The 20,561-nt window shown below is 44.8% G+C and overlaps 1 protein-coding gene across 2 annotated transcripts in view; it reads right to left on the reverse strand.

Annotated features, from left to right (window-relative positions):
• Positions 1-16,098, reverse strand: part of LOC142887256 (copine-9-like) — an 80,913-nt gene extending 64,815 nt beyond the window's left edge. For both annotated transcript variants that reach the window (XM_076024754.1, XM_076024755.1), the window contains exons 1-2: positions 15,544-16,098; positions 5,187-5,227 (exon numbers count right to left, since the gene is read on the reverse strand). In XM_076024754.1, coding sequence (XP_075880869.1) covers positions 5,187-5,227; positions 15,544-15,620 — 118 coding nt within the window. In that variant the 5' untranslated portion in view covers positions 15,621-16,098. The remainder of the gene's footprint in view (positions 1-5,186; positions 5,228-15,543) is intronic.
• Positions 16,099-20,561: the final 4,463 nt, after the last annotated feature.

A 20,561-nucleotide genomic window follows, 5' to 3' on the forward strand; every position in this document is an offset into this window, starting at 1 on the left:
TGTGGGGATAAAAGTTTTCAGAATCTTATTCACGACGGACTCACTTCTGTCTAGAGAGGAGGACCTCTCTGGACAAACCTTTCCACCTCACTTCCTTCTTATCTCTTTCATTCGCTCCTGTCTGCTCTCCTCCACACACCACAGCATCCTCATTTGCCTCTCCCTTCTCACTCTACCATCTCATTTTCTTGTCATGAGCCCTATCCACCTCTGCAGCCATGTCCGCCTCCTCAGCGACGTCTCATCATGTGCTCTTTTCTCCCTCCACATCAAAGACACAGAACAAAGTTAGCGCAAAGAAAGTCTCGCGTTTCCGAATCAGTGGGCCGGGGAGCCACCCGATCTCCCACGGCAACGCAAGCAACCCAATTCTCCACACTGAGCTCCTCAGAAAGTTGGAAAAGTGGAGAGAAGGATGAAATAGGACGCACAAAGAAAAGTTCAAGACTAAATAAGTAAAAAGCCAAAGAGAGAGAAGGTGGAGAGGGGTTAAAGGACGGTTGGTTACCTGATTCCATTTGGTATAGAAACAGTGCATGAGTGCGTGTGTAAAGCCTGAATACACAGCCATCCACTCAAGATCAACATCATATGCACAGTGTGTATTATTTACAGCACCACTGAAACATTTACAGTGTATGAGAGAGTGTGTGTGTGCGCGCGAGAGACACGCTGTCGTTGCATGCCGGCGTTACGGAAGCACTTGTGCAATGCAAACACGCTGTAATATACATTGAGTGCAGCGACACCGTTTGCCGACACATTTTCTGTCCTCTGCAGCTTGTTGGCTTCTCCCACCACCACCCCTTCCCAAGGCTTGAAGTTTGAAACAGAAATGACAGCGGTGAAGCTCTCTGCACATTATTGGTATCTGCTGGTATTGGTTGCATATACCAGTCAAAATGTCAATATCAGTTAACTCCAGTAACAATACTCAATAAGAGCAATAAATCACGACGAGTCCCTGCGGCAATATCACCTTTCACTACGGGAGGACGTTCAACGATCTCCCAGTTACATATGGAAGGAAAATAAATTGACATTTGCATCACGTGTCTAAAAGTTTTTAAAAAGTTATTGCACTATTGGCCAATACATTGAAATGTAACTCTCAATAGAAATGCTTGAAAAAACAGATTTGTCACGAGTGACTTTAGGAAGAGAAACAATACAGTGTAAAATAGAAAGAATAAACTTTTTTGAACAGGCAAAAGAATTGGTGCAATTGGCACGAGTGGGAAGTAACAGTAGTTCCATGAAGTTGCTGTGGCCTGCTAATTTTGACTTTTAGATGTAAGAATTGTGGGAGAAGCTGGAGTGCGGGAGTGAGAAGCTGGCACTCGAAGCGGTAAAAATTCTTTCAGGCTTTTTTAATTGGATGCATTTACTTGCACGGACGAGTTCAAAAAGGTCCTCTAATTGGGGAGATGAGGAGAAAGTGTCGAATGTGGAGGATGAATTTAAAAAAGAAAAAGTAGAAGAAGAAAAAAAAAAACCCTCTAACACCCCTAAAATTAACGCAGAAACTGGGTTACGGGGAATTCCCGGGGGACCCTTCTGAGAAGACGAGGCTCCGTCTCAACGCACTCAAACTTCAAAGCAGAGGCTCGGCAGAAGGTGATTGGTGATTGGTTGGAGATTGGTGCGGTGGATTAGCGATGCGAGGAGGAAGCCGATCGTGTGGAGCTCTGCCCACGCGGCCAACGCCCTCCTAAAGGATGTGAGCGGATGATAACTGGAATCGGGGGAATCTAATCCCGCAGGCGCTTGATGAAGCACTCGGCCAGCGGAGGCGGCAGGGACAGACGCTGGGCTGCGGCTGCGGCTGCGGGGACCGTTTAGCCCGGCACACTTCTCGGAGGAGAAGAGGGCGGAGTCAACCATCTGGGTCACTATCAAACAGCATGTGTGTGCTGCAGTTAACGATCTCCTCTGTATCAATGCTTGTGAATGAGGGAGGCCAAATGCGTTGAAAAGGAGGACAAGTGTGAGACGGTGAAACAGTTCTGCCTGTAGACTACATCAGGTTCCATCTGAGCTGCGTTTCAGAGTCACGGTCAGGTAGCGATGCTCGGAGCGTTCGCATCGGGATGTGACTGAAATAGCTTTCATGAAAAACAAGTTGATATTTAGACATGGACGGGAGGATTTATATATTTAGAGTTGTAGCAACTGTAAGTTCACAAGGCGGCTGAGTCACCGAGATTTCCGTCAGAAACTGTAACTCCATCTAAAAAAAAAAAAAGAAACTCCAACCTGAATCATTGCTGAGTGTTTGTAAAAATATGACAGGACCAATCAGCATCCTTTGAGGAGATGGAAGGAAGAGGCAGGAGTTACAGTATATCAGGATGCAGGAAACTAAACTGCTTTTTTTTCGACCCAACGCATTGTGTCATCCAGCCATCGGATCCTCCATTAGAAATGCTTTACTACAGGTCACATGTGACAGTCAGGTGATGCCTGACCTGAGAAACCCATGTCAACCCATTCGTTTCAAATGCTGGATTATTAATTGGCCGACTTTTGGAAGCAGTTCTGCTCCTGAATAATTCAATGAGGGCAATAAAATCCCATTTACTCACTATTGGCAACATTAATCATGTGTGCACGCTCGTTATTATATATTCAACGCTCCTAATGGATCAATGCTGAACAATTCATGGACTAACTTTGTGCCTTCATTATGAGCCGTTCAATATTAATCTCATGATACATGTATATGCGCTGTAAGTGTTTGATGCCTTTGCAATGCAGTGCTTTGCTGAGCTCATAGGAGCGCACTGTGTTTACGACACGTCGATAAGCTTGAACTCAGGCGCCGGCCAAAGAGCAGTCGGCCGCATCGTTCTACGTCAGCCAATTTTTAAAGAAAAAAAAAAATCTTTACAGAATGTGCCCATTTGTGCGTCCATCAGTTATCTGCAGCTTTCACTCGTTTGTCAGAGGCTGTCGATGCCCTCTTGACATTATCAGCCCGTATTGACCCCCATCCTGTTGTGGCTGGACGCCCAGGGTCACAGAGGGGTCTGACCAGAGACATGAAAGAGCCCAGGGGCCACGCGGGGCAAGCCGGGTCCAGCGTCCCTCTCTTCCCTGGTGGGGAGGAGGGTTTGAAGCTCAGGACCCCTTCAGACACGATCGTTACTCGCCTCAACACGCGGAGAGGGGACAATCTGTGGGCAGCGTCGATCAACGCGCGCGTGTGTGTTTTTCCGAGGATGTTGTCACCATGAAACTACGCGTGAAGGCGCAAAACGCATATATCCCTGATTTTGAGTAAACAGATTAAAGTGGAACGTACCTCCTCATACGTCTGGAGGGATTATGACAATAGGAGTATTTGCTAAAATGTTGCACTATCCCTTTAAGCCTTTTATTTCCACGACTTGCATTGTCATTCACATGCGGCATCCGATTACTGTGCACAGTTTTCTGTCCCAGGATAATGCTGATTTGAACTAATACCAGGCGGGAAACCACACGCACGGCAGAGAGTTTATGCTAACACCGGGATAAGTAGCCGGTGCGTAATGCAGATCGTTTCCGCGATCTTTCGTTTATGGATCCTCCAGCTTAGATGCATCATGAATGAGCATCAAATCCCTAATCCTGCCTGATAGACGCAGGGCCCAGAAATCTGCTTCCCGTCTGCCTGTCGTCCTACCTAATTCCCATAAAAAAGCAAAAGAAATGTTGAAAAACATCACCGCGCTGATCGCTGCCAACGTTTGGCTTTTTTCCTCTGGCACGCGTTGCTTCGCCGTACACATCAGACAGTCGATTGATGTTTTATCACTGACTGACTGATTCAAGCGTCGCTCCAAAAGGCAGATCCAAATCCACAGATTGGCAAAAGATAACTTGGCTGAGCAGACGTGCTAATTCCTGAGACTTTTGTGACATTAAAGAACGATGTGGACAAACAACACTGACTGGGCAGAAGATTCACTCTGTGTTTATTCTTTTCGCTTCAGGAAGCGCAAATCTCAGTCGCAGCAATGTGAACTGGAGAGGGTTTATCTGCGCATTCTTTGCAGCAGCGTAGCTCCTGGAGGAAGCAGAGGATTGAATAGTTTGCTCTGAGCATTGACAGTGACACGCTAATGAGGTGTGTTCAGTCAATCACGGGCGACGAGGCATCTGGTCTCAGTCGATCGTCAAAGCCGACTGTCAGGAAGAATTGAGGACTGAACTGAGCTGCGTGTCAATTTGCATACCTTTGTTAGAATACCTAAACCCAGAACACGTAAGGGCAGAACCAGTGTTTTGAAGTGAGCCGATTTCATTTGGCTTGTGGCAGCTTTCGTCACACGCCAGCCGGAAGTGACCGCCACTACTTCTTCACCTTCTACATCTGTTATCTATCTGCAGCATAGACAAGATTTTATACACAAAAAAAGACTGCTGACAATGTGGCAAAACAGCTAGCATGTTCGCGAGCTTGCGTGCTAAAGCGACGACACGACCTTTGTTTGATCACCAATGAGTTTCATATCATACCACACTCACTCTTGTGACCCATTTTTGGACGGCACACTGTATGTTTCACACACACGACAGTACGAGCACTCTGACGCAGTTACAAAACTAGGACAGCAAAAGGGTGTAAATTTAAACATGCTCAAATTATCTTTAAAAAAAAATGCACAAACCATCAACAGTTGTGGGTATAAAGACTAAAAGACCAAATTCATACATAATATGATGATATAATTATTGTGCAGACAATAAGACGGAAAATGAAGGCGCAACTTTGCTCAAGTTCAATTAACTTCAAATAATGTGGTTGGATCAGGAAAGTTTATTATATTCCTCGAGTGTGCTCTCCCTCTGAGAGTCTGCGCAGTCACACTCGTCAATAGTTCTCTTGCTGATTACTGGCCCTAATTGTGAAGCGGCTTGCAGGCCGCGGGGACGGAGCTTATCGCCGCCTCAGCTGCGGTATTGTCTCCGAGAGCGCCCCCTGTGTTTGTGCTCACTGATGCTTGCAGCACACCGATAAGACAGACGAGCTGGCGATTTCATAATCGACGTGAGAAAATTGAACACGCTCAGACGGAGCGTTGTGTCGTGTCAGGCAAATGGAATTTGGGATGTAGAAACTATTTCAGGCATGAGGCTGCAACAGAGAGAGAAAGTTTGAATTGACATAGTGAAGAGACGGAGAGAAAGAAGACTTCTACCTGGGTCTGACTTGGAGAAAGTGTCCATGTCCAACAAGTTTCTGGAAAAAAAAACAGAAAAAATGAAATATTGTCAGAAAGAGGAATAGAGGACATTATTAGCATTCAATCTTCAGTTAATTTCCTGTAGTCAAAGTTGTTTCTTTATTAAAATCTTATAATTTGACTCTTGGGATTTTAATGTTCTAAACAAACAGCATTAAGCGTAACAGTGTTTATGCTGAAGGCTAGGCTGCACACTCCAGTTATGATGACGTTTAAACATTTTTCTACTTTGATTTTCAGCAATAAACTTCTACAACACCTCAATGTTGGCTCTGCACTATACTTTATATATACACCACTCTTCGTTTCAGTGTGAATTCAATGAGAAAATGAAAATCAAAGGGACCATAAATGCCATCAACATTTGTCAAGCGCAAAAAAACATGGTGACCAAACAACCGTAATGAGAAGCGGGGATCAAAATGGAAGCAGTGAAAGTGTTCAAACCACAAAAATAGGTCTCAGCCTAAAAAAGGTTTTACTGAAACCCACTGAAAGACCAACTGTCTTTTTGTCAGTTTCCAACACGGAAGCTTGATTTGACACTCGTCATGACTTCTCTGTCAACTTTAGTTTAAACAATTAGCTTGTGAGAAACCAGGGCTGAGGTTTCTGCTGATTTCCATCACTGGAATTCCTCCAATCAACTCGACCACCGCTGCCCACAACAACAACAACAACAACAACAACAACAACAACAACAACAACAACAATAAGAGCATCATCATGGTAAAGTTAACGCTCACTTTTCCTCCAGTTTGTACCTGCCCTGGGGCAGGCAAACGCCAAAAAGCCGAGCGTGACACAACAGCGTGGAATCATGGCCACGATTGTGAGTCAATCCACCGTAACAACTCGACACATTAGTGAGGAGTGAGAGCGATAACGAGGAGCTGAGTGAGGAGCCGCCGTGTGCTGAGTGACAGATGGCGACGCTCCTCTCCAGAGGCCTCGTGGCTGTCGAGGTGGGATGTCGAGGGGATGTGGGAGGGGCGAGGAGCGACTCTGACAGCGTGCTGCCTCCACGCTGCCCGTGTCGACGTTCCATGTTCATGTGCAAGCCTCAGAGGAGCACAGGAGCCCCTGGTAGTACAGTGCGACAGTCTGTTCATATACAATATATATATATATATATATATATATATATACATACACATAAAACTGTTTCCTCTTCACAGCAACAAACTTTTACCCTGAAGGCTTTTCACTGCCTCAGCCTTTGGGTTGATGAAGTGATAATGTGCAGGATTCCAGGAGGGAGGGAGGGGGACAAATTGTTCAGAGGGTCTAGCAAGTGATTTGTCATCTTGTGGCATTTAACTGCACATCTCCTGAGTGGCTAAAGAACCACATAACCACAAACAGCCAGAGTATTGCACCTCGGGGGCCAACAACCAGTTGTTAAAATTTCTCGATAAGAAAAAGAAAAAAAGACCTCCGTGGTCGAGGTGACACAGAATGACCCTCAGGCGTCAACAGGGTGAGTAACTAGATAATTAAGTTTCACATGATAATAACCCTGGACAGAAATAGTTCAGTGAAACACCATTCCTGTTAGCATCTTATTAGCAAACAAAATGGAAATGAAGTGACAAGGACACGGTTTGTTTTGGAACGGGGGGGGGGGGGGGGGGGGGGGTTCTGCTTCTCACTGGCTGGTTTGCATACATAACACAATACAACTTCACACACTTAACGATCAGCGGCACCGGTCCACCGACAGCCAGCCAGAAGCGCACCTGTCATTATTGCGCACTCGTGGTGCGTTTGAAGACGGCTCGGAAAAACACGTCGCCCCATGTGAAAAAACGAAAAAGAAGATTGTAACAAATGATTTTTCTGCGAGATCGCGCGGACATTTCGAGGCTGAAATAATGCTCGTCCGCCGTCAGGTGGATTGTTTTTACATGTTTTCTGAATGGATCGGGCAGTTGTTCATAATAATGGGAATGGCTTTTCTTTTTAGTGAGCCAGGTCATTTGACTCAGCTCACCAAGAAGAGACAACAGATAGCTGTTCATAGCCTTGATAATTCAGCCACATCATTTAGAATCTACTACAATTTTTTTTTTATCTCTGCCCTTTTAAGTTTTAGACCTCGAGGACATCATATGGTTGGAAGTTGGTCATCCAATCAGAGCCCTCCCCTGCTGGGATTGACATTCTCCCACTGAGAAGTCCTGGCTCCCTGTGCTCAATGACCCACCTGGCATTTCACTCTGAAAGCACCTCACCGTCACTTTTTGGCACCACTCTGGTCGGTGGCCACAGCATGACTGGCCACAGGGCAGCTCTAAATTAAATTTACAGCACGGCTGATGCTGCTAACACCTCAAATTTAGTTCACTTAACTTTAAAATATTCCCAAATTCAAAAGAAAAAAATGACATGCAAATATGATTCTCTCATGAGACCTCTCTATCTTTAGCTCCACTGCAGCCTATTGTCTGTGGTGGATCTACACAGCGGCGCAGCGACTAAATATACAAATGTGTGAGCTGCAGAAGAGGCACCAACTAGCAGACTTGTTGGACAGCTGCAGTCGCCACAACAACAAAGTCCCAATTATGGTAAATCAACTGCACTTAAATAGCGCTTTCCAGCACCTTCGCAAACCCCAAAGTGCTTTACAATGGCCTCTCATTCACCCATTTACTCACACACTAATACACCAATGGGTAGCTGCTGCCATTCAAGGCGTCGTCAGCCCCATTGGGATTAATTACAATTAAGCGTTCAGTGTCTTGCCCAAGGACACTTCAACACGTGGACAGTTGGAGCCGTGATTTGAACCACCAACTCTTCGATCATCAATGTATGGCCCGCTCTACTAACTGAGCCACAGCTGCCCATTTATAATGTCATTTTTTTTATTTTTTTTTTATCACAGATTTCATGATAGCACTTGTACACAACAACTGAATTGCTGTGTCATGTCACAGGTCTGGCTTATAGAGACACGTTACCATACTTAAGTGGAGACACAATGTACACACACACACACACACAAAGTGTAATTTATGGGTTAAACCATAGCCGTAAGTTAACATTCTTCCTTAAAGTAAAGGGCTTCATTACACAGAAGCAGATTTATTAATTAGCTTCTTAAGACTCCATAAATTGCCATCATCATGTAATCGTATCCTCACATTTCCCACATTTTTTTTGCTGCGCCTGTTAAAATACGACGACCTTTACCGACGTCTGCACGGGACAGATGTTGCCTGTAACGAGCACATCTGCGCGCGACAGGTTTCGCAGAGGATTCCAGAGCTTAATCACTTCGCTCGTCTTCCTTGTTGTCTTAATTAATGCCCTGTCATCCGGTTTGGGAATACTGCCTTTCCTCTTCCAATTAAAACAACTGTAGCAGCATAATCACCACTTTTCACCGCAACTTCAGCCAGACTTTTTCCCCCTCTGACAAGTTGCTGCTGAATCCGCGTGGAAGAGGACAGCACCTCTCGGATTCAGTCGCACCTGCAAGCATTGCATTCCCGCCCAGGTCTGGGCGAGTGCTCTCAGCAACAACACAGCAGACAAGTTAACTTTATTACCGCCGGATAGGCGCGACCTGAATAACAAGCGCTCTCGATCACTCAGGCGGACCGGCGGCACAGTCGTTAACGTCTTTAAAGTCGCCTATTCTATAGCCGCCGACATTTCACGCCGCCGGGCGTAAAACAAATAAGGCACTTTAACACCCGAGCAGTGAGCAGTGTGCCCTTCCTGCAGAGCTGAGATGTGAAGGTCAGCCAGAGAGAAGCGCATCTGCCCGTCAGGCAGCAGATAAGAGTTTGTCTGCAGTTTACACCTTTATGCACTGAGCTTTTGAAAGTCTGCTGCTTAAACGTTATATCATTGCGGTTGTATACCATGTTAATGAATGTCCGTTCCTACAGAAGTGGAGACAGTTTTGAATGGTTTTACATGGAAACACATACCTCTAGTAATTTAATGTACCTTACCTTTTGTCATATCTGTTGACTGGAATTTTACTAATTAAACAAACGTTGGAAATGTAAAATGTGCATCACGTTTGACTTAAGTCAACCACTTCAATTTCAGAACTGTTTTGAATTCCTTGAATTCACATTTACAATTTTTCTTGTCTTTAAGTCTCAACCTCATTCAAAAAATCATCCTGTCAGCGGCCCTAAACTGAAAAATCAAACATTCCCCAGCTCCAAGTTTCTGCTGTGACTGTGAGGAGTGACCATGTTGATCGTAGCACTCGGGTTCGTTGATCCTTCCAGTCCCATTCAGACGGCGCCATGCCGGCACTAATCAGTGCAGGCTGCCGGGTGGCTGGTGTGCTTGTCTAATAGGATCTGGAGGAGGAGCGTTTTGGCTGCCAGGCGGCAGACTGCCACTTAAATACGACACAAGACAAACACAGTTTGCATCTGATGTCTGTCCAGCAAGCCGCATGACACACATCCTCTGACACACACACACACACACACACACACACACACACATATACAGCCAAGGAAAGGCAACAGTTTGATTTTTTTTTTTTTTTTTTTTAATTACATCTGGTTGTTATTGACCTTGGAAGGCTACTAGTGATTTGCCACAAATCCATCTTAAAACCTCTTGGGTCATTTTCAACCTGTCACAATCTGACTGGGCCAATCAGAGGCCTTGAAAGGGAAAGAGGCAGGAGCTCCAGGCACAGGCTGGAAGGACCACATTGTGATTAACTGGTCCCACTGGTAAGCAGAGAAATCATATTTGCAAGGTTTGTTTCTACATTGCTTTTTTTTCCAGTGTTATTCCCTTTACAAACTGCCCTTGCAAATGTTGACTAATGTTGCCATTGAATTGGACCCTAGACAATTAGACCTTAATTTAATTTCCAGTGTTGCTCTCCTGTAAATGAGGTTAGTGCCTTTTGGCATAATAATCTCTGACTTTGATATTGAGTCATCAAAGTCATAAAAATCCCCCTGCAGGTCTTCTGCATGACGGTTTTCCTATAAAGCTCAAAGTGCTGTGTATCTTTTTGCTTCAAAAGCCCATAGTCAATGTAACCGACACCCTTCGTCAGTCATACGTCTTTTATTTTCACTATTTGACACGTGATTTGAAAATGGAAAATCTCCAATCCCTCACTGCAAGATGAAAAAGTAAATGGCAAAAAACACCGTCTGGGTGACGAGGAGCTTCTCCCACGGTCCAGAGGACTTTGCCGGGACTCGGCCGGTGAGCAGGATGTAATTGTGTTTTTAGTTGCAGCATAATTGGAGAAGAGGAGGAGGATGAGGGAGGATGAGCAGCACATAAAGGTAATTTTTAGATGACAGTGAGGGTTTTTAAGATCGATGTGGTGCCACAAAATGAAAGTGCTGGAACAGTGCTTAATGCGCTCTTATAAAAAGCAAAGCCAGAGGTAGAAGAGTTCCAACAAAGCCTGACGGGGACACACAGACCTGCTCGCTGCTCTTTTTTTTTTCTTATTTTGTTTGCTGAATGATAAAACAGACCATCAAGGCCTGACCACCACCCACGACTGTGCGGCGCCACAACACATCAGAAATACAAGCCTGAAGATGAGGGCGAAAGAAGGACGAGGAGGGTGGGGGGGCTCAAACTAAATGCCACGGACACATTTGGTGCTTAGGCCATTTCCCACATAAGGAGAGGGATCAGAACACGTCAAACTGAACTCGGGCTGTGTTCGTTTGTTGGCAGAGTGAAAAAATAGATTTCTGCACCCCCCCCCACCCCCTCAAAACCACTGCAGAGCAACCCCAAGACTTCAGCATCCACCCGGCGTAACCACAGATGAGCTTGCTCATACACAGGTATTTTGTTTTTAGGACTACTTTGACAAAAATAATTTCCCACACAAACAAACGAATCGTGAAGGTGCTTCTAGTCTGTTTACTTCCCATTTGGCCGACTGTCCCATCGGAACAATTGCAAATGTATTTTTGTGCAAAAGTCAATGCGTCAACTGTTCAGATCTCTCATATCAGCACTTTAAACCAGCAATAAGCCTTCGAGACCGTGAAAAAGTGGACAAATCCTGTTTGCCAAACCTAAGCATCAACATAAATCTTCACGGCTCTCCCTCCCCCGTCTTATTCCCTTTTTTCCCCCTCATTCCTTTTCAACAACCGACTCTGTGTCGAATTTGGGGAAGCAATTCACCTGGTTTCCACCTGCGGTAGCTCGGAGCTACAACGTGACATCTGGGCTGTGAGAGGATGAAACCCTTAATGGGAGAAGGAAGGATACAGGGGAGCATAGATCAAGCGGGATGTTGAATGTGCGAAGACAAAGTAATTTATTTCTCCTCCAGGCTGAAACCGCCTCCTATTAAAAAACAAAGAGGCTCCTTTCAGATCTCGAAAAAGGATCTTGAAAGTGAGCTGCAAAGTATCAGACCAAAGGACCTCTCAGACTTGGAGTCACCTCCCAGTAACCTTCCCCTGACAGCACGGCGAGCCGTGATACAGTAATGAGGCGGCTCGGCTGTTTTTCGAAACAATCCAAATGTCGAGTCGCCATCAAAACACATGGCTCCCGCCCTCTCAGACGCTGAGAGGAGCCGAGAACAAGGCAGTGTGGCAGTTCAGAGTTTAACCTGTAGGGGCAGCACAGGGTCAGCAGAGGAGGATAAAAAAAAATCATCACATGGAGTATCATCAGAGTCAGATTTCACCTTCTGGATCTGGCCACTGCAGACTAGTTCTATTTTAGTTCACACCCCAGTATATCAATGTAACGTAAGTAAAACCTCGACACTGAGGTTTGCCTCACATCATGACATTCCCTTAGTGCCAAGACTCCTGCACAATTCACTGACCATATTTCTAAACTTTGCAATGCTTCTGCCTGCTTGCATGTGACCTCAGTTGTTTCATCACCTTCCTTTGGTGTTTGCCTCTCAAACCAAGAGCAAGTTTTTTTTTCTTATTAAAAGAAAAAAGGTTGGTCACTTTGTGACTTTAAGTCAACAGTTTGCAGAGCTTCCCTTTGATCATTGCCTTTTTGTGCTGGACTGGGTGGAGTGATGCCATCAGATAGAGTCAAAACATAATTACACAACTGAACTGAACTGATTATGCATGTTGGACTGATATCAGAGGATACCTTCCATAAGGAGGACACCTACATTTTCCATCTTTATTCTTGTATGTAAAAGAGCCATTGGCAGAAGCTGGAGGAAACATGATCCTCCGAGTCCAGGACAGTGGACTGACATGAAAGAGGAAACGTATTCTGCCATAACATTGACTTTTAGTTTGCAATGTAATGATGCAATTTAAATTCACCTTGTTGACTTAAAATGGCATGCGGAGATGGCAATCACCGCCACACACGCAGACTGATTATAGTCTGTATACTATAAATCCATTCTGCATCAATTACAGGACACCACGGTTGAGAACATTTTGTCCATCACCTGCTTGTTTTTCAAAGACGCAAGAAAGGATCAACAAAGACCAACCTTGAAGTGGCAGGAGGAATAACAAGCCAGATGAAGTGTTGTTTATTGGCAAGTGTTCACTCATTAGCTGCTACTTCAGAGAGTTCAGAGACAGTTCAACTGGACAGGTGATTCACAGTGGGGGAAAGGCCTGGAAAAGAGGATTCAGAAGGTTTAACTATTAAAAATCAAGTATCACAGGGACTGTAAGAGATGCCCTCTCAATGCAATTGAATCAAGCCTACAGTTTATACCAGAAGAGTTGATGGCAGACACTTTTTTCAAGGGGAATCAATGAGATCATCACACACAGAGAAACAAACTGCTTGAAAGCAATTCGAAACAAAAGAAAAAAACAAGCACTCCCCCTCTCTTCCAATGCACATAAATCAATAATAAACCATTCTAAGCAGACTTGTATAATACCTCATTCCACCCCCTGTCTAGAAGTTTCTTAATGTGTGTTAATGCTTATAGGTTTTAGAGGTTTTCCAATTTAGAGGTAGGACACAGCAGCCATGACAATTTGCTAACAAGACCCCAAACCGACAACCCAAGTGACTGAGGAATCACGACCAAACATCGGTCTTTGTCTAATTAAATGGCATTTGCTCCTTATTTCCTTGGTTGCTGCTGCTGACTGAGGTCCACTACAGGAAGCCAGAGACTCTTTCCATCCATGTCAGTCTACAGCCTGGACTCTTGCAAAGGCCCACCGAGCCAGGCCCCAATTCTGTCAGTGTCAGGACGGAGATGCAGCCCCTCACTAACCCCCCAGGACTGCTGGGGCTCAGGCTCCACAAATAGCATGTCACAATCAGCAGCTTCAGGCTCTGTGAGCATACAGACACGATGAGCGTGGACGTGGGAACGCTGCTGCCTCTGAAGGAGGCGTATTGGCCATTAGTTCCCTGCCGGTGGCGCCGCTGACACTCGTGTTAACTCTTTTGCCAAACGGGGGCGAGAGGAAAACAAAAGCCAGCAGGTTTGTTAATGGATTCTTTGGCCTTTTTTACTGGACAATTGCCAAAGGAAATGAGAGCCAAGAAGCTGCATTGGAGGGGAAAAAAATGCTTTTAAGATTCATTTCAAACACCTTTTATGTAACTTTTGTGAGTGGAGCCGAGTCTCTAAGCAGCCTACTCATGAACGCGTTTTCTTTCATTTTCTTCGAAAAGACCTGACGTTGAATCGGGTCTGGCTACAAAGGAAGGAGGTGCAGTGACTCATTTCAGATGTTTACAGGAAGGAATCCTTTTCAACGCTGTGCTACACGATGCTCCATCTTTTGTTCTTTTAATTAACTGTGACAGTTGTTCTCCTAGGGGGGGAGAAAGGATTCTCTACAACACCAAGATCATCATTTACCAGAGAGCTTTTGGCATTTATGTCTGAAATGCCATTTTCCTGACAAGGTCTCAGGTTCCTGGCCAAGGTGTATAAGGCTGCAAAACGAACGCCATGACAACAGGTTAATATTCACGTTATAAGACCAGCACAGCATTGGAATTATGGCTCTAGATTCCAGAAGATAACAGGCTGCAACAAGGCCAGTCACCCATGCACAATAACCACCCACTTGACAAAAATGTTTCTGTCCAAACACTTCAAATGCACAAAAAGCCAATGAGAAATCAAAAAAGAATGCAAAATTCTAAAAGTCCTTTGTGTGCAAAAGAAATACAGCAATAGCATGTCACTACCCGAAATATAAAGAATACATCTTTACTTCTGCTGATTTCTCCATGGTTCAGAAAGTGTGTGCTAAAACATAGCTCTGGAAAATCAGCCTTTAATGATGTCACAAAGTGCACCGATCCCTCTCCCTGGTTGGTTCCTCCTATCGACCACCTTGTTTTATCCTAAGCATGTGTAAGGTCCAACAAGGTATCACTTTTGGCAGGAGACTGTAAACAGAGGGCTGAATAATATGTATTCTATGGACCTTCCTGGATAATCGACCATGCAGTGGGCACTGCATCAACTCAACCACTCTGACTGTTTTGGAACACCAATTTCCCCTTGAATTTCTAATCTCATCCTTTACCCATTGAACTGCAAGCAGATCACTTGTCATCATTTGTCTGCTGTTACACTAAAGATAACAGGTGTTGAGCCAGTGTTGGAGGACAGCCAACACCAGCCAGGAAGGATGGAGACAGTCAAACTACGACCTGCATCAAAATAGATTTTTTTTTTTTTTTTTTTTTGTATGTGTCTAAGCTCCTATGTGTCTTTGGTTGTTTCAATCTTTTTCGCCCGAATCCTTCTGATCTCTCTCCCGAAAACCGCGGCAACAATCAGGCGGATTAACTCTGCCGAGGTCGGTGGTGTCGGGGTTAAACATCCGTGCAGCGCGCGGAGCAGATCTCCTCCGCGTGCTCCAGTCTGTTGCCGGCGCACGCACGCACACACGGATCCACGCACTGACGTGATCTGAGTGAGTTGCGCGCTCTCCGGAGCTCTCCAAGGCACTCAGAATAAATCCTGCTGCTTCTGTTGGTACAGTAACTGCACCCCCACGCACTTCTACACCCACAGCACATGCAAATTCCTTCTTAGGAACCAAAAAAGAGAGTTGCTCAGTGCAGCTGGATTTAAAATGAATAAATAAATAAAACAATCTATGCGGCGATGTTTTTTCTTTCTTTTTCTTTTTCTTTTTCTTTTTTTTTTTTTTTTTTACATAGAAAAACAAGTAATATAATTGTCTGGTGTGAACACGTAGGAAATAAAACGTCACGAAACTGTGTTCAAGAACTGTCAGTGAGTCGCTTTTTGAATAAAGTGATATTAATAGACGTCCAGAAGACGCGGGTGCTGGAGGATGGAGATGAGTGACAGGTGAGTTGCCGCGGGAACGCGCCTCACCTGCAGGAGACTGTGATCTCGATCTTGGTGGCCGGCACGGTGGAGTTGAGCGGGTCGAAATCCCCGATGGTCGCCATGGCTGAGCTCCTTCTTCTCGGATCACTTCTTCTCCTCACTGCCGCTCGAAGTTGTCGCTGGGTTCCGGCCCACGGCGCTGCTGCTGCTGCTGCTGCTCGCTTCTCCCCGCGGCCACGCGTGCGCTTCTTCCATCCACCTGAGAGAGGCTGAGAGGCGGCGGCGCTGCTGCTGCTGCTGCTGCTGCTGCTGCTGCTGCTGACGGTCGCTGGAGCGCAGCTGAGGGTTGGGAGGCATACCTGAGGATGGAGAGGCTTTCATTCATGGAGAGAGAGGGAGAGAGAGAGAGAGAGAGAGAGAGACAGAGAGAGTGGGAGAGAGAGAGGGAGGGGGAGAGATAGCTTCTTTCTCTCCATCCATCGCCAGGTGGAGGCAGAGACCTCCACAAGTTCCCCAGCTGAGCCCAACTTGTGGTGTTTGTGTGTGTGTGTGTGTGTGTGTGTGTGTGTGTGTGTGTGTGTGTGTGTGTGTGTGTGTGGTGGGGAATATCAGTGGAGGCAGCAGGTGAATTCCTGAACCTGGAGCTACCGCAGCAGGATAGATAGATAGATAGATAGATAGATAGATAGATAGATAGAATATTCCTTGAAATTTTCCACATTTTGCCACGTTACGACCACAAACATGAATTTATTTTTATTGGATTTTTTTGTGAAAGACCAACACAATGTGGTATGTAATTGTGAAGAAAATTATTCATGATTTTATTTTATTTTTTACAAATAAGAAACTGAAAAGTGTGGTGTGCAAAAGTATTCAGCCTCTTTTCTCTGAGTGCATCCAATTGCCTTCAGAAGTGGCCTGATGAATGCTGAATGATCGAATGTTGACCTAATGACTACATAGAGTCTACCTGTGTGCAATTTAATCTCAGGACAAATACAGCTGTTCTGTGATGGCCTCAGTGGTTTGTTAAGAGAATATTGGGGAGCAAACAGCATCATGAAGTCCAAGGAACACACCAGACAGGTCAGGGATAAAGTTGTGGAGAAATTTAAAGCAGGCTTAGGCTATAAAAAGATTTCTCAAGCTTTGAACACGGAGCACTGTCCAGTCCATCATCTGAACTGAAAACCTACCAAGAGACGGTCGTCCACCTAAACTTAGAGGCCGAACAAGGAGAGCACTGATCAGAGATGCAGCCAAGAGGCCCATGGTGGGGGAATCTGTCCATAGGACAACTATTAGTCGTGCACTGCACAAATCTGGCCTTTATGGAAGAGTGGCAAGAAGAAAGCCATTGTTAAAAGAAAACCATAAAAAGTCCTGTTTGCAGTTTGCCAGAAGCCATGAGAGGGACACAGCAAACATGTGGCAGAAGGTGCTCTGGTCAGATGAGACCAAAATTGAACTTTTTGGCCTGAAACGCTATGTGTGGCGGGAAACTAACACTGCACATCACTCTGCACACACCATCCCCACTGTCAAACATGGTGGTGACAGCATCATGCTGTGGGGGTGCTTCTCCTCAGCAGGGACAGGGAAGATGGTCAGAGTTGATGGGAAGCTGGATGGAGCCAAATACAGGGCAATCTTGGAAGAAAACCTGATGGAGTCTGCAAAAGACTTGAGACTGGGGCGGAGATTCACCTTCCAGCAGGACAACAACTCTAAACATAAAGCCAGGGCTACAATGCAATGGTTTAAAACAAAACATATTCATGTGTTAGAATGGCCCAGTCAAAGTCCAGACCTAAATCCAATCGAGAAACTGTGGCAAGATTGGAACTATTGCTGTTCACAAACGCTCTCCATCTAATCTGACTGAGCTTGAGCTGTTTTGCAAAGAAGAATGGGCAAAAATTTCAGTCTCTAGATGCATAAAGCTGGTAGAGACGTACCCCGAAAGACTTGCAGCTGTAATTGCAGCAAAAGGTGGTTCCACAAAGTGTTGACTCAGGGGGGCTGAATACTTTTGCACACCACACTTTTCAGTTTTTTATTTGTAAAAAAAAAAAAATATATATTAAAATCATGTATAATTTTCTTTCCACTTCACAATTGTATGTCAGTTTGTGTTGGTCTTTCACATAAAATTCCAATAAAATATATTTATGTTTGTGGTTGTAACGTGGCAAAATGTGGAAAATGTCAAGGGGTATGAATACTTTTGCATGCCACTGTAGATAGACAGATAGATAGATATAGATAGTTAGACAGATAGGCAGATAGACAGATAGATAGATAGATAGATAAATAGATACAGATAGATAGATAGTTAGACAGATAGATCGAGAGATAGATAGACTCACTTAACTGTTTAACATTTAAAGGGACATTTCACACTCTGGAAGACGGGGAGAATATGTCCATTGAGGTAGTGTTAAAATTAACTCTTTAAGTGTTAAATTAACACTGGCAAATTCACTGTGTATAGTCTCCCAGAAGGTCCAGCAGTCCAGGTTCTACAATTCAGCTCAGTCTCTACGGAGTTCTGCGTGGCGTACAACATGCTTGCATGCATGCTACACAATGCAATGCATCCCCTGCTTGAATGAAGACTCCAAAGGCACAAGTGCAGCGCTGCCGAGACTGTATTTAAAGACTGATTCATCACAACAAAGAAAGACACGGCCTCATGGGTGTGTAGGTTTTTTTTTTGTAATTTATTCACAATTGCCATCTGCTGCCCAGTTCACCGTCCATCATAGCCTGCCAGCAAATTAAGGAAGAAAAAAAAAAAAGCTGTACAAAGAAAGAAAATCAGGGTGAGTGCAAAGCAGCTTTTTCTTATCAAAAAATAAAATAAAAATCATTTGCTTTAAAACATATGAAACCAGTACATGCCACACTTGAGATAAACATTGTGGATGTCATGCAGACCAGTGAGTGAAAAAAAAGTGACAAACATAAATTAAAATCCATCCAGAATGAGACAGAAAAACTGCTTTAAGTGTTTAAGTGCCCACTGATTGGTTGCTTCGCAGCAACAGGCAGACGGTGATAATTATGGCTAAATGCTAACGTTGGTGCTGATTCATCGAGTTTCTTGGAAACAACCTTCTTAGTGAACTAGAAGAAAGAAACGAGGATTCGAGTGGCTGAGCTCGTGTGATGTGTGGAACAAGAAGCAGAAATTAGCTTGAAATCAGGCAGGAGCGATTACGTGAGTGGAGCATTAAAATCATTCACCAGCGCTTTAACTGCAACCTTTAGCAAACACATAGACTAAATAAACAAGTGGCAAACCAACCAACAGCCCACTGTGAACATGATCCTGTGAGTGGCATCAACAAGCTCCTGCTTCCACCTGGTGTTTTATGCAAATAAATGTTAAAACATACACTAGCTGTCGCCCCTGGATGAGTGAAGACGGATTAATTATTTACGACAATCTTCTCATTATACCGCCGGGAGGCGAGTAAATCAACGCTTTCCCAAAATTCCCACTGGACTTGTTTCTTAAAAATCAATGAAATTTAAAAAACAACAAAAAACAAAACAAACAAAACTCCAATTGCTACAGATTTCAAATTAAAAACTCCTCAAGTTTTCATGGGGCAGAATTCCCATGTCATTAAAAATAAAAGACGCGTGCAGACGACTCTAAGGGCTGCATGACCGCGTATGAGCCAGAGGTGAAGGGTCACCCTGAAACCCCTTAGCGCAGAGCTAACGCTGCTAATGCTCGACAAACGGACAACCAATCAGCTGCACGTATCCTCGGCTCATGAAATCATTTTTTTTCTTTAGCAAAAACCAAAATGCACCTGAAAACTGGACTGAGACAAGTTAAGGTCTGACCAGGTGTTACTGAAGACAAAACAAAAGGCACAACAAAAAGGTCCTGAGTAGCAACAGCTGTTTAAAAAAAAAACGTTTGGCAATGCAGACGAGCTCTAGCTTGAAGAAAAGTGGAAATGGGAGAACCAGGTAGACGTGTGCGTTAAGAGTGCGACGACCGCCAGGGGGCGCGCAGGCAAATCTTTCATACAACTGCTTCTGTGATTAGCGGAGACTTCTGCTCAGTCGTCAGTGCTACAGAAGAACAATGACAGGAAGTAGACGGCAAACATAGAATCCCGAGACGTTCAAACGGACGAGGTTTGTAGGCAATGTTACAATTGTAGAAAAATGCTTCATGAGGTCAGAGAGGAACAGTCCCACTCGGTCAGGAGTTCTTTCTTTTTAGCCAGGCTACCAAAGCTGTTCAGTTAAAGACAGTTCACCCACCAAGAGACTTCTATACACTAAATATATTGTGTACGGATGGTGGTGGAGGGGGGGGGTTGCTTTGTTTGTTCTTCATTAAACTGCGCATAAATCCTGTGGATCATCTCAACAGAACAAAGATCTTTGCAGCTGATGCGCCAAACACTCAGCAAGGGATTGAAGGAAAAACAGGTCACAGTGAGCTGTCCCTTTAAAGGAAGGATCGCTTATTGTCACGTCGAGTGCATGCTGAAACTGCTGGTCCTCTGTCCTTTAACTGGCATCACCGAGCGTCGTTATGACGACGGCCTGTAGGGGGAGCCATTTCGTGTTGCCGTGTACACTTTAGCCCTCAGGTGCGAGGAACACAGTCAGTTGCACCCACTCAGCTGTAAAGACTTTGACTCTGCGGTGACCTGAGACGCTGCATTTGCTGTTTATTCCAGTGCTCCTCTTGCTCTTCAACGTTTAAGAACAAACTTTCTTGTGGCTTCGTGCAAAGCTATCCAGGTCATCCATTGACTGACCAATCCATCCCAAGTCTGAGCGGGCAGAGGTTGATTAATTATTTCACCCTAAAGTATTTCAGTCCTTGCGCTACGAATTATGATGGCTTTAGTGCAGCGACTGAGTGTAAGTGGACAACAGAAGAAACGCAGCAGCTTTTCAGCATGCAAGCGACATGCGGGTGTTTAATTAAGACCGACTTCAAAACTCAACCTGATCCTTTTAAGACTAACCCCCCCCCCCCCCCAAACCCCCCTCAAAGAGGGGGCTGGGTACAACAGCTG

This window comes from Nelusetta ayraudi, unplaced genomic scaffold, assembly GCF_046127955.1.
Source record: "Nelusetta ayraudi isolate G7.1 ecotype Tasmania unplaced genomic scaffold, CSIRO-AGI_Nayr_v1 ptg000017l, whole genome shotgun sequence".
NCBI lineage: Eukaryota > Metazoa > Chordata > Actinopteri > Tetraodontiformes > Monacanthidae > Nelusetta > Nelusetta ayraudi.